At 33.3% G+C, this 12589-nt stretch overlaps 1 protein-coding gene across 1 annotated transcript; it reads left to right on the plus strand.

Moving 5' to 3' along the window:
- On the plus strand, nt 1377-8544 carry LOC109335145 (protein DETOXIFICATION 42-like). Its single transcript, XM_019571231.1, has 13 exons — nt 1377-1798; nt 2468-2589; nt 3481-3666; nt 3829-4007; nt 4276-4411; nt 5159-5255; nt 5379-5479; nt 6047-6210; nt 6542-6613; nt 6699-6815; nt 6937-7032; nt 7298-7419; nt 8225-8544. The coding sequence occupies exons 1-13, from the start codon at nt 1752-1754 to the stop codon at nt 8283-8285; spliced, it is 1500 nt and encodes a 499-aa protein (XP_019426776.1). The 5' UTR covers nt 1377-1751; the 3' UTR covers nt 8286-8544.

Consider the following 12589-nt stretch of genomic DNA (forward strand, 5'->3'; position numbering starts at 1 on the left):
GGAATGGTATTTAGCTCAAGACCCTGATTAATGGAACAACCTATACCCGTTAGAATGTACAACGTCATTCAAAAATTAAAAATAGAGTAAATTACACTGATACCCCTTGAGTTTTAGTGAAATTACACAAACTACCACTCACTTTTCTACACCTACACAAACCTCCCCTAGTTTTTAAACTTTCATTACATTGACCACCCCTGCATAAGAAATAAGTGTAATCTTTTAAACAAAAAATGTGATAAGTGCAATTAAGTTAAACAAAACATGATATATTGTGGAGACACGTCCAAATAATATATGAGTCAATATTTCTTTATTATTTTTGGTTCGTTACTTTATATTATAAGAACGATTTAAACAATATTTCTTTAGAATTGTTGATGCATTTTGTAACAAAAAATAATAAAGATACATTGATTTGTATATTAGTTAAACTTGTCTACATAATATATCATGTTTTGTTTAACTTAATTGCACTTATCACATTTTTTGTTTAAAATATTACACTTATTTCTTATGTAGGGTGGTCAGCTATGAAGCACGGATATTGATACGTGTATCGGGTACGATACGTATCCGATTCGTCGACACGTATTTTTTCCAAAATACAAGATACGATACGTTCATGGATACGCGTATAAAATAATAAAAACACATAAAATATGATAAATTATAAGTGTGAATCAAAATATACAAAGTAAAAAATATAATGGAAATTTAAAATCACTGCCCTCCATACCAAATCTATCTTATTATATTTTAATGAAAACGAATCTATCCTAAAATCATTGCCCTCCATAACAAATATATTTTATCATATTTTAATGAAATCGAATCTATGTTATCATGTTTTATTGGAAACGAATCTATCTTGTCATGTTTTATTGGAAACGAATCTATCTTATCATGTTTTACTGGAAACGAATCTATATATCCTATACTTTACTGAAAATTAATCAATATATCCTATATTTTATTGAAAATGAATCGGATACGTGTCTTAATATTTATTTATTTTATTTTATTTTTTTAATTTTTGGATACTCTATGGATATGTATCTTTCGCGAATCCGAGGGTATCTGTGTCTGATACGTGTCGGACACCAACACGTTAGGATGTTTGACGAATCCGTGCTTCATAGGTGGTCAGTGTAATGAAAAAGTATAAAAACCAGGAGAAGTTTGTTTAAGGGTAGAGAAGTGAGGGTGGTTTGTGTAATTTCACTAAAACTCAAGGGTGTCAGTATAATTTACTCTTAAAAATAACACATCATCTTTTTCTTAGGTTTAAATTATTTACCACTGATTTCCATATTTAGTCATACTCCCCCAGCTGCCACAGCACCAGTTCAGATTTTCCTTAACTTTATAATAAAAAATACAATAATATATCCATTTACCCTCCTTGTACAGTCTGGGTTTTCAACGACTGAGGGAGGTCTATGCAGAATGTGTTTATCTGATTTACGCTTTTAAAAATCCTTTCATGTTTCCGATTTGACCAATTGCTTGAAGGATAAGAAAAAAATTATTAAAATGAAACTAACGTCATTTAATTTGAAACCTTGTGAATTCCATACCTTTAGGTCTGTGACCACTGACGACTGCTACTTTACTTTCGCTTTGGTTAGTCAACCGCTGAATTTCATTCTGTAAACAAATTTCATTACTTATTTGTTGCGCCCCGTTTTCCGTCACGCAACCTTTCGGAGTCACCACAATTTATTTCTAATTTTCTGAAGTGTTGGATGTGCACAGGAGAGATGCGCTTTCTGATGTTATTTTCTGGCATTCGGTACTATTTAGTTAGCAGAATCTTTCATGTTATTTGAGATTTTAAGATAACTTGTATTAATGGATATTTGCAGGGTTTTTCATTTTTTTGTAGCTGTTGTTATCCATTTTAATGTTATTATCTTTTTCTAGTTCATGTTTTGCATACAGGAAAAGTTTGATTTTATTGTCATGGTTTCTTCCTGCAAAAAAAAAGAGGAATAAAACTAACTGCCTTAGCAAGGTTATAAATGATTGGACTTATTGACCTTATATCTGCACAAAAAGAATCCTTGAGTAGTTACCAAATTGACTTAAATGAAGTTTTTGTAGCCCGAGAATGTTCTATGTAGTGTAACTGCATCACACTACAAATTCAAAAATAACAGAAAAGTTCTGCAATAAGATGGTGACATTTAAAAATCTAATTTCAGCTATAAAAATATTTTGTATCGCAACGGCTACAATCCATATCCTAGTTACCACAATTCTAACAATTGCAGCTGTTGCAATTGCAACCGCAACCATAATCACAATTATAATTTAAACATGACCTTGAACTATGTTTCTTCAGCTTAGGACTCTTTTCGGATTTGATGCAACTTGGAGCGGACAAAACTTTCTTTGTTTTTGTAATTTTGTTAGTTAAATTCTTAAAAACTGAAGGGATCAAATTATTCAATCCTTCCAGGAACGCTCTTGCAAGGGATGAACTAGGCCAGGAAATATTGCAGATTTCACTGCCTACCACTCTGGCTTTAGCAGCAGATCCTATTGCTTCTCTAATTGATACTGCTTTCATTGGTCAAATAGGTTTGTTTTACATTTTTCTTTAGCATTTGTCTAGGAAACTGAAGAGGGTGAATTTGACATAACGGTAAGATTGTTACTTAGTGACCATAGGGTCACGGGTTGAAATACTAGAAACAGTCTCTCTACTTGCTAGGTAAGGTTGTGTATATCTGCCCTCTCCAAACCCCACTAAGTGGGGCCTCATGCATTGGCCTCCCTTTTTTTATTAGTCTAGGAAACTGGTTTACTTAATGCACTAACTTCATCTCTTTTTACAATGTCTCCCATGTAATTCTACCTGTTTACAGATTGGCTCTTTTCATATGAGTAACTAGTGTCCAAAGTTCAGTTCCAAGCTTACAATAAGCTATTGGTTGGAGTCTCAGACATATGAAATGTTATATCTGAAAAAACCTTTTTGAAACTTAAACTGTTAATGCTGATAAAAGTGAATTTACAAGCACATTGATTTTGGGTAAACAATGCTGCAACTATGTGAAGGTCATAATGATTAAGCACTGTCGTCAGGCGCAGATTGGCATGAACTCTAGAAAAGCCTTATGAGCCCTAGAGGGCTAAAAAGTAGGCTCTGTGTGTACCAGGGGCCTACAGAAGTGAAAAATTGAAAGCCTTGTATATTTATCATACTGGTGAACATGGTTATCATATATATAAAGTAATATAACAATGTATTTACCTAATTCCGAATTCAGAGTAATAACCTCGCCCTCATCCTATCCTTTTAATTTTTTAAATGATTCAAGAGATGGAGTGATGGTCAATATTATCCATGAATTGTTAAATCTTTTGTGTATGCTGTAACTAGTCCTCTTCTTAAAATTGAGTCAAAGATCAGTCATATTAGGTCATGATTGAACTCCATCGAATTATAGTGTCTAATACTTCTTGTAGGTCCTGTGGAGCTCGCTGCTGTTGGAGTCGCAATTGCTATTTTCAATCAAGTATCAAAACTTGCAATAATTCCACTAGTCAGTGTAACAACTTCTTTGGTTGCCGAGGAAGATGCTGCTGAGAATTTACAAATTCACCCATCAGAAAAAGAAATGCTGATGAAGGTCTCTTCCGCTGAACAAGCTGGTATTTATTTTCTTAAAAACAAAAGATCAATAATATCACTCAACCTGTTTTCAACAGAAACAGCCCTTGGAGTGAAATACTTACAGCTTAAGAAATTTTTATTTCAACCTGTAAACTTCCCCGGATTAATCTATCACCTTTAATTTTCTTTTCTTGAGGTAGATCCCGAATGCAGCTCTTCATCAACAAATATTGACAGAGCAGCTAAACTTGATCATGATAAAAGCCATATTCCATCAGCTTCGTCTGCAATAGTTATTGGTGGCGTGCTAGGGGTTTTACAAACTCTCTTTCTCATTTTTACTGCTAAGCCAATCTTGAATTACATGGGGCTTGATTCTGTGAGTCCTCTCTTAACAAATCTATCGAAAATCTGTATGAAACAGATGTTAACTTCAGTACAAAATTAAATCCAACTTTCTTGTCACATGGGCTGAGTTAGCAAGGTTTATTTATCTAATTCAGCTTCAAATCAATTTCAGAATTTGTATCATAACTCACAAATCAAATTAGTTGTTATGAAATTTGATTTCTGGCTATATGTCATCTTTAATTTCACACATTGAGTATCATATGTGAAATTACTGCCAATTTTATTTTGTCATGCAGAATTCTCCAATGTTAAAACCAGCACTACAATACTTAACATTGAGGTCATTTGGTGCACCAGCTGTTATTATTTCTATGGCAATGCAAGGCATTTTTCGGGGAATCAAAGATACAAGAACTCCTCTTTATGCTACTAGTACACCATTTCTCTCTTTCTATTGAACCAGTATCTTTATGTAGTTCATTATAATGATATTAGATCATTGCTAGTCTGTTAGATGGTATATAATAATGTGACTCCCAATGATACTCTCGATCTCAAAATATTATGTCCTCTTTGTGAAAAGATCACTTAGAGATGACCGTTTTCTGAATTTAATGTGTTCTATAACTATGACTGCAACATAAGAGAATGTTAGAGGAGAAGTTAAGATTATAATCAGTAAATCAGATTACCAGTGATTGAGTTTATATTATAGTCAAAAGGCACTGACATGTCAAGTTGTTTCTCTATCCTTTTCTAAAAAAGAAAAGGATTTATAAACAATTTGTTGTGTATTATCCTTTATAAAAAAACATTTTGTGTATTATGTATGTTTTTTACATATATCTATATATCTATTCAAGCTTCTTAAACCAGATCTAGATACAGTCCAGAAAAGGGAAAATCGTAAGTGAAGTTCTTCGAGTGTTGTGGTTTTGTTCTTCGTTATGAAAGTAAACTCATACTATTTTCTTATAGCTCATCAATGAAAACTTTAAAAAGATTTGTGAGGTGGCTAAAAAGTATTTACTCCTATTGGATAAGGACACTACTAGCACTTAAAGAACTTTACCAAGTTTTGTCCTTCAAAGAATTAGTGGAAATCGATTATACTTTACTTCTGAACATAAAATGCTGTATGCCCATTATAATTCAGTAATTTTTGAAGTTTAACTGCAGTTATAGGAGATGTAACAAATATCATTTTAGACCCTTTACTTATATTCATACTCCAGTTGGGAGTCAGTGGTGCAGCCATTGCCCACATCATCTCCCAGTAAGTTCACCTTTAGTATTCATTTCTAATTCTGGATATGTCATCACAGACTTGACATTCCAATTCACACGTAGTGCTTCACTTCTGTTTCTCATTTCGTTAACTTGGGATGTGATATAATAGGTACTTGATTTCGTTGATACTATTGTGGAGCTTAATGAAACAAGTTGATCTCCTGCCTTCAAGTATCCGAGACTTTCAATTTAGAAAGATTTTGAAAAATGGTTATAATTCCTTCCTTTTGTATTTTCCTATTGTCCTGGTTCCTAAGTTCTTATGGTTTAGATGATGAACTTGTATGTTATTATTTTGTCTGGAGAAGATTTCAAAATTTGACCCACAGGCTACAGTAGACTTCATGCTTATCTGAACCTTACATTCTACTGATAAAAGAGATCTGTCTGCCTGCACTTGCATATCTGATAACCATTTCTGGCTTAAGTTACATTTTATCTTGGCGAAGTCTTTATTTCAGTTGCCGTCTTTAATTTTTTTATGCATATGTTTTCAGTAATGATCCAAAAGCCTACTCCTTATTTCAGAAACTTAATTTGAAGTTCTCATCTAAGAAGCATGTCATTTGTAATGTGCACTTGTGCAGATTTTTGTTTTTTTACTGAAAAAATGTAGCTCTTGCTTTATGTTTATAACAAGTGAAAGCAAAAATTTTGTTGAAGTTAAGATTGAATGATGTTATCCTGATTTGATCAATCTCTTGTAGACTTATACTTGAAATGTGCTTGATATTCTCGAGGCAAAAATCTGACTCTATTTTCTTCCCTTGGTTTTAGGATGTTTATTATTGGTAAAAGTTGCAGCTGCGACATCATGTGTGACCTTGTCAGCATCCTTAGCAGCAAGGCAAGGGCCAACAACCATGGCCGCATTTCAAATATGCTTACAGATTTGGATGGCAACCTCTTTGCTTGCTGATGGATTAGCTGTTGCTGGACAAGTGAGTAATTAGTTCTTTATGAATATAGAGCAGTTTTTATTACATGCTTTTCTTGCATCCTAGATTGGTGGGGATGCAAGAAAATAATGTTTGTAATAGAAGAGTTAGTTTGTAAGAAAAGAATCCCAATGCAGACTAAGATAATAAAGTAAATAAGGTTTCACACATTGACCATACACTGTTTATCTCAACATGCATCTGCACGGTTCTCTTTGCAATATTTATCATCATGTGTCTAACAATCTTCACCCTAGATGACTCTAGTTATTCAAAAATATGTTACTGTTATACATTCAAACCATTGTGGACTATAATGAAAGACTCATTTCAGGCCATTCTAGCAAGTGCATTTGCAAGAAGGGATTACAGTAAGGTCATGACATCTGCTTCACGTTTGCTGCAGGTATTTCAACTTCTTACTCTTCATATTATTTGCTAACTATTTATGTTCTTACTTCACTTATGATTTGAGTGATTTAATTATGCAGATCGGCTTGATTCTAGGGCTCGTTCTCTCATTCTTTCTGTTTAGTTTACTCCCATTTGCTTCTAGGTTATTTACAAATGACATCAACGTTCTTCGACTTATAAGTGTTGCCATTCCTGTAAGTAGTGTACCTATGCATATATAATTATGGAACTCTCCCTTTCTAGCAATATAGTGGCTGCCCAAATTAGATAAGCTGATCTTTTTTGCTCTCTTTCTCTTGATGACTACTTAACTAGTATGTCGCAGCTACGCAACCCATCAATGCTCTGGCATTTGTTTTTGATGGAATTAACTACGGAGCTTCAGATTTCACATACTCTTCTTACTCAATGGTAAGTGTAGAAAATTATTTCACTACCGGTCAAAGCAAGCATCTAAGATGGTTTTCATGAGTCTTGAGCATTGATCAAACCATGGCATTGTAACAAGAAAATATTATGAATGTTGATTGTGTACTAAAGTCCTTTTATCATTTCTCTCTTTTTTACTTTTGAAGAATCATAAAGGTTGATCCACCCTCTCTCTTTCCCTTTCTTTTTGTTCTTCTGTGAATCAGTTATTTCTCTCTTATGACATGAATTTCTCATCACTCATCAGATTATGGTGGCATTGGTGAGCATTTTTAACTTGTATATGTTATCCTCAAGTCATGGATTCACTGGCATCTGGGTTGCTTTGTCTATTTACATGAGCCTAAGGACATTTGCAGGCTTTTGGAGGTAACTGATTTCGCTATGCATGAAAGTTTATCAGTTAGAGTCATATGTTGTTAAGCCACATTATAGGGAAAAAATGTGCTTTCACTTCTCATGCGACCTATATATCATTCCAAATAAAAGTGAAATTTAATTAAAATATAATCATGAGTCATGACAAGAGAATAACTTCTATGTAGAAAATATGTGAGTGTTTGGAGCGACAAGGCGTTGGTCTAGTAGTGTAGGCCCTGCTAGATTCCTAGAAAGACTAAAGATTAAGGGTTTGATTCCTAGGAGTGACATTTGTTAGGAGGAGAGTCACTCACCCGAAAGAGATTAGTTCTTTATCATAGGGCGAGGGGTACTATTGTTAGTACCAAAAATATATGAGAATATTGTATTAGATGAGTGGGCACACTAGATACAATAAGATTAGAAATGAATGCATTAAGAAGAAAGTTGGAGTTGCTCCTGTTATATAAAAGATGGTAAAATCACACCTTAGGTAGTTTGGACATGTGCGGATGAGACTAGTAGAAGTCCCAATAAGGGGAGTAGATCAAATGGAGATTAGTCCAATTCCTAGAGGAAGAGAGACGCCAAGAAAAATCATAGGCAAAATGATCAGGAAAGATTTAGACAACAATGTTTTGTCAATGAACATAATTTATGATAAAACATTATGACGTCGTTCAATTCTTGTAGCTGACCCCATCTCATGAGATTAAGACTTGGTTGTTGTTCTATAACCTTAACATATTAAATAAAGTATATATACCACAGAGGACTAAAAGGGTGCAGCCTTTTTATGAACTTGGATTTGCAGGATAGGTACTGGAACAGGTCCTTGGAGCTTCCTTAAGGAAAACTCCGCAGTACTCAAATAGTTCCATGCAATTTATAAACTATCATGAATTTGGTATTCAGAGTCTCACGATTACAGAAGAATCACATTGAAAAGATACTCGTATAGAGTATCAGTAGCAGTGAGTACTCTTCTTGTAGGTAGGAGCTGCTCTTTCCCAAGGACTATTTTTATTTCAAATTATTCCTTTCCTCAGTAAGCTTATGTGTATATAGTGTATATTTTTTTGGAAGTATGAAAGACAATGTCAACAACAAAATTTTATGCAAATAAAAAAAATATCAGCATTTTTATAGAATTTTCATTTTCCATTGGAATGCCCTCCACTTTCAGAAGATATAAAATGGAAGAAGAGTGTGATGGAAATAAGAGAAAGGAGGGGAAAAGTGGAAAAGAGAGAGATTTGAACAAAAAAAGTGTATGTGTTGGTTCCTAATGGATGTAAAAAAATATAAATACATGATTGTTTGTAGTTTGGTATTATTGGATGTTTTTTTTTGTTAATCAATGAAGAAATATTCCATTAAATAAAAAATAAAAAAATGTTGAAAAATATGATGCATTAAAATTGGACACTCCTTTTGAATTAATGAATTATAAGCTATAATAAAAGAATTAACTTCTGCTTTATGAATTAATTTTTTATCACTATTTTTTTTCTCTTTTCAAAGAACATATTTTATTTATTTTTATTCTTATTTGAAATTTAAAGTTTTTTGGGTGCTAATAGTTATTACATGTATCTTTATAAAATGCATGCAATGAAGCACTCTAATTCATTCCTCAAAAGGATGAGGAAAAAATAGAACAAATCAAAGATGATAGTAACAAAAATGTGTAAGAGACATCATATGATTGTGAAACTAGTTATATTAATTCCTTTGAAGATAAGAAATTTAGCATGGAATTTGGGCTAGAAATTGGAATTGGACATGGATAACCTCTTGACATTGCATAGGATGGAGTGGCCAATATCACAAATTTAATCAACACCCATTTTCCTTCTTCATTTAGGAGCTTCCTTTTCCAAATCTCCACTTCAATAATTCCATCTTTGATTCATGACAAGGTCCTTGCTTTAGGTCTTACTCCACTCCATAGGAACACCATTATGTTTACCTGGAACTAGGAACATCCCAAATCTACCAAAGATGTTGAGGCTTCCTCACTAGAGAGGATAGCAAAGTCAAAGTTAGGAGCAACATAATTACCAAAGATGAGGCCAAATTGGTCAATATCAACTCTTAGTCCAATACATGATAAAATATTTTCAAGAAATTAACTAACTTAAGAATAGGAGATGTATTGATCTTGACCCATTATATATGTAAATATAAATTTGATGCAAGAGAGAAACTTTTATGAATCAAAAAGCGAGAGAATATCAATTAAAGATCTAATCGGATATTTTATATTATGATACTTACAAGCACATTTTATTTTTCATAGATAACCATGACAACAAACTCAACAAGTACTTTATCGCTGCGATCTATCGTTGATAAGGAAAAACTGTCAAGAACAAACTTGCTTGGCTGATATAGAAACTTGAGGATTGTCCTAAAGCAAGAGAAAAATCAGTATGTTCTGAATGAGACACTTCCTAAATTCATCTCTAAGGATGCCCCAAGAGCTGGTTAAAATGCTTATAAGAAGCTTGACAATGATGCTGTATATGTTGGTTAACTCGTTATGGCTTGTATGAACTCTAAACTTCAAAAGCAACAATGAGAACATGAAAGTGTATGATATGATCATGCACTTAAAGAAGTTCTGTCAAGGATAACCTAGGCGTGAAAGGTTTTAGGTCTCCAAATAACTTTATCAATGTATACTAGCAGAGGGAAGTATTATGGGCCCTTAAGTTCTCAAGATGATTGAGAACATTGAGAATATTGACTTGGTTTCCTATTAGGCCAACTCTTGCCTAATAGGAAACCAATTCTATATTGCTGAACACGTTGAGAATTATTAAGCACAACATTAATAAAGAAAGTGGTAAGCCTATATTGATGCTTCAACCTAAAAGGTTAAAATAGTGTAAGTATTAGATGGCAACTAAGAGGGGGATGAATTAATTGTCTAATTTATATGAACAATTTTTCTGCTATGAAAAAGTTAGAGTTTGATGCAGCAGAAATAATGCAGAAAAATAAGAGAGTAAGGAGAAGAGAGAAAGTACATTGAGGTGTTATACTGATTCATCTTTTTGTCCACCAAATGCTACATCTACTACTCTTATAGTATAAGAGATTTCTTTACTAGATATTATGAGTTGCAATTACAATTTCTTTCCCCGAGACAACTTGTACATCACACACTCACTAATACCTCTCACCCATAGAAGACAACATCTTCCAAGTACACTATTCCCATTTTCACCACACCCTTGTGATGAAAAGTTTACAACAATGAATGGAGAAAAATTTTTAGGGTAAGGATTGCCTTACAAGATATAAATTGCTATAACTTGCAATCTTCTTGCTCTTTCTACACTTAGTAAACAATGCTCAAATAGTGTTTAAGTTTTGAAAACTTTAGAACAAACACTTTGATGCAACTTCAGAAAGTTCATAAAGTTTAGAACAAGAGTTGCATGAAAAAGTGCAGAGAAATGTATATGAAAGTTGTGTATTATGTATGTAATAATTGGTGAACGAAACGAGTGATTCAATGCTTTTAAATAGGCTTCTAACTAACCAATATACCCCCCATGAAAAGGTAGGACACAATTGGAATGAAACTCATTCGTTTTCGATGAAAGTTGTTGGGTTCAGATTTGAAAATCTAGTGTACAACTCTTTGTAACCAATTACCATTCTCAGTAACTAATTACTAAAGTGTACTGTCCAATTGAGTAATAGGTTACTTTGTGTCAATTTTGCTTGGTAACTCATTACTCAGTCAGGTAACCTGTTATACACTCCCAGTAGCCTATTACTCACTGTTACATAGTTCAAGTAACATGTTACCTACATCTAGTAACATGTTACTCGGGTCAAGTAATCTGTTACTTAACATTTTAAAAATTGTTTTATTTTGAGTAAGAGTTTTCCAATTATTTTCAAAAAACTTTTCCACCTATTGAGCTTTGCTACTAAACTACATTAGAGCGTAAGGATGAAAGTACCTATTGAAGATTTAACATCTATTTTGTCTTGAAGCTTTATCTTTTATGTCTTCGTGGTATTCTTCCTTTTTCTTCTTTTTGGTGATCTTGGTGTCTTCATAAAAACCATGCCAAGGTCAGGAGCAAGTTCTTCACATTCTCCCCTTTTTGGTGATGACAAACCAACATCGTCATGAAAGATTGAGTTTTCTGATTTCAACATATTTCATAAGATTTGACAAGGTTGGCTTGAGTATGCTACACTATCTTGTATTCTCCATTTGGTTTTAAGTATGTGTCTGAAAGATGTTAAACATAAAACACAACTCCAACTTTTCTCCCCCTTTTGACTTCATCAAAAAGAAGGAAAATTCAAGTTTCCAAGATAAGATAATGACTTACTTTTAAGCCAAGGTCAGAATAATCAATATGAACCATATAATGTAAATGCTATAAGATGATAGAATCACATGAAACATCATAGCATAATAGTCATTAAAGCAAACTAGGTTCATACAAGCATAAAGTAAACAAATGTTAAGTGTTACAAAGCCATTAAAAAAATCCAACAAAGTCGAGAACTAACAACATCAAAGAACAACTAACAAATCCTAGACAACAACTATTCTAAGATTTCGGCTCATAACTATCATCTTCCAAAGCCATATAGTCAACCAATTTGATAATCTTCTAAGTTCAACTAGAACTTGATGATTCTTAGCATCAAGGGTGTTTTTCCTTGTAGTGATGTAACCTCGAAGCGAGAATAACTAATCTATGATCATCTGATATGTAGGCATGACAATAGATGAAGATGACTCGGTAGGCAATGTAGAGGGTTGAGATGCAGGAAGGTCAGTAGAAGAATTTTCCACAGGAGCAACCTTTTGATTGCTTCGATGCTTATAGTTCATATCAGTGGGGTCTTGAAAGAATCCCATCTTGTGGATCACATCCACATTGATCTTTTTATCCCTAGCATCTAGTTAGATCTTGGACTCCCTAGTAGTAGAGATATCAAAATGCTTAAGTGTGGTAGGGATGATTATAGCATAAGGTAATGGGCTCTGAGTATCTCTAAAAGTCCACATTTGTCGTATTACCATTAAAATTGAGTTTATCAGAATGTTATGCTTAAGAGCATACATAAGTTGTAGTTCCATATCGTTAATTTATGAATGATTTGGAAACTTGGGAACTATAACATTACTTATAAG

Source organism: Lupinus angustifolius, chromosome LG20 (assembly GCF_001865875.1).
Source record: "Lupinus angustifolius cultivar Tanjil chromosome LG20, LupAngTanjil_v1.0, whole genome shotgun sequence".
In the NCBI taxonomy this organism is placed as follows: Eukaryota; Viridiplantae; Streptophyta; class Magnoliopsida; order Fabales; family Fabaceae; genus Lupinus; species Lupinus angustifolius.

What these genes read in the sequence shown, in the direction of transcription:
- LOC109335145 (XM_019571231.1), top strand. Translation starts at nt 1,752, where the DNA reads ATGTGCACAGGAGAGATGCGCTTTCTGATGTTATTTTCTGGCATTCG. An exon ending in AACTCCTCTTTATGCTACTA is followed by an intron (nt 4,412 to 5,158) that starts GTACACCATTTC and finishes GTTTAACTGCAG; the next exon opens with TTATAGGAGATGTAACAAAT. An exon ending in CTGCTTCACGTTTGCTGCAG is followed by an intron (nt 6,614 to 6,698) that starts GTATTTCAACTT and finishes TTAATTATGCAG; the next exon opens with ATCGGCTTGATTCTAGGGCT.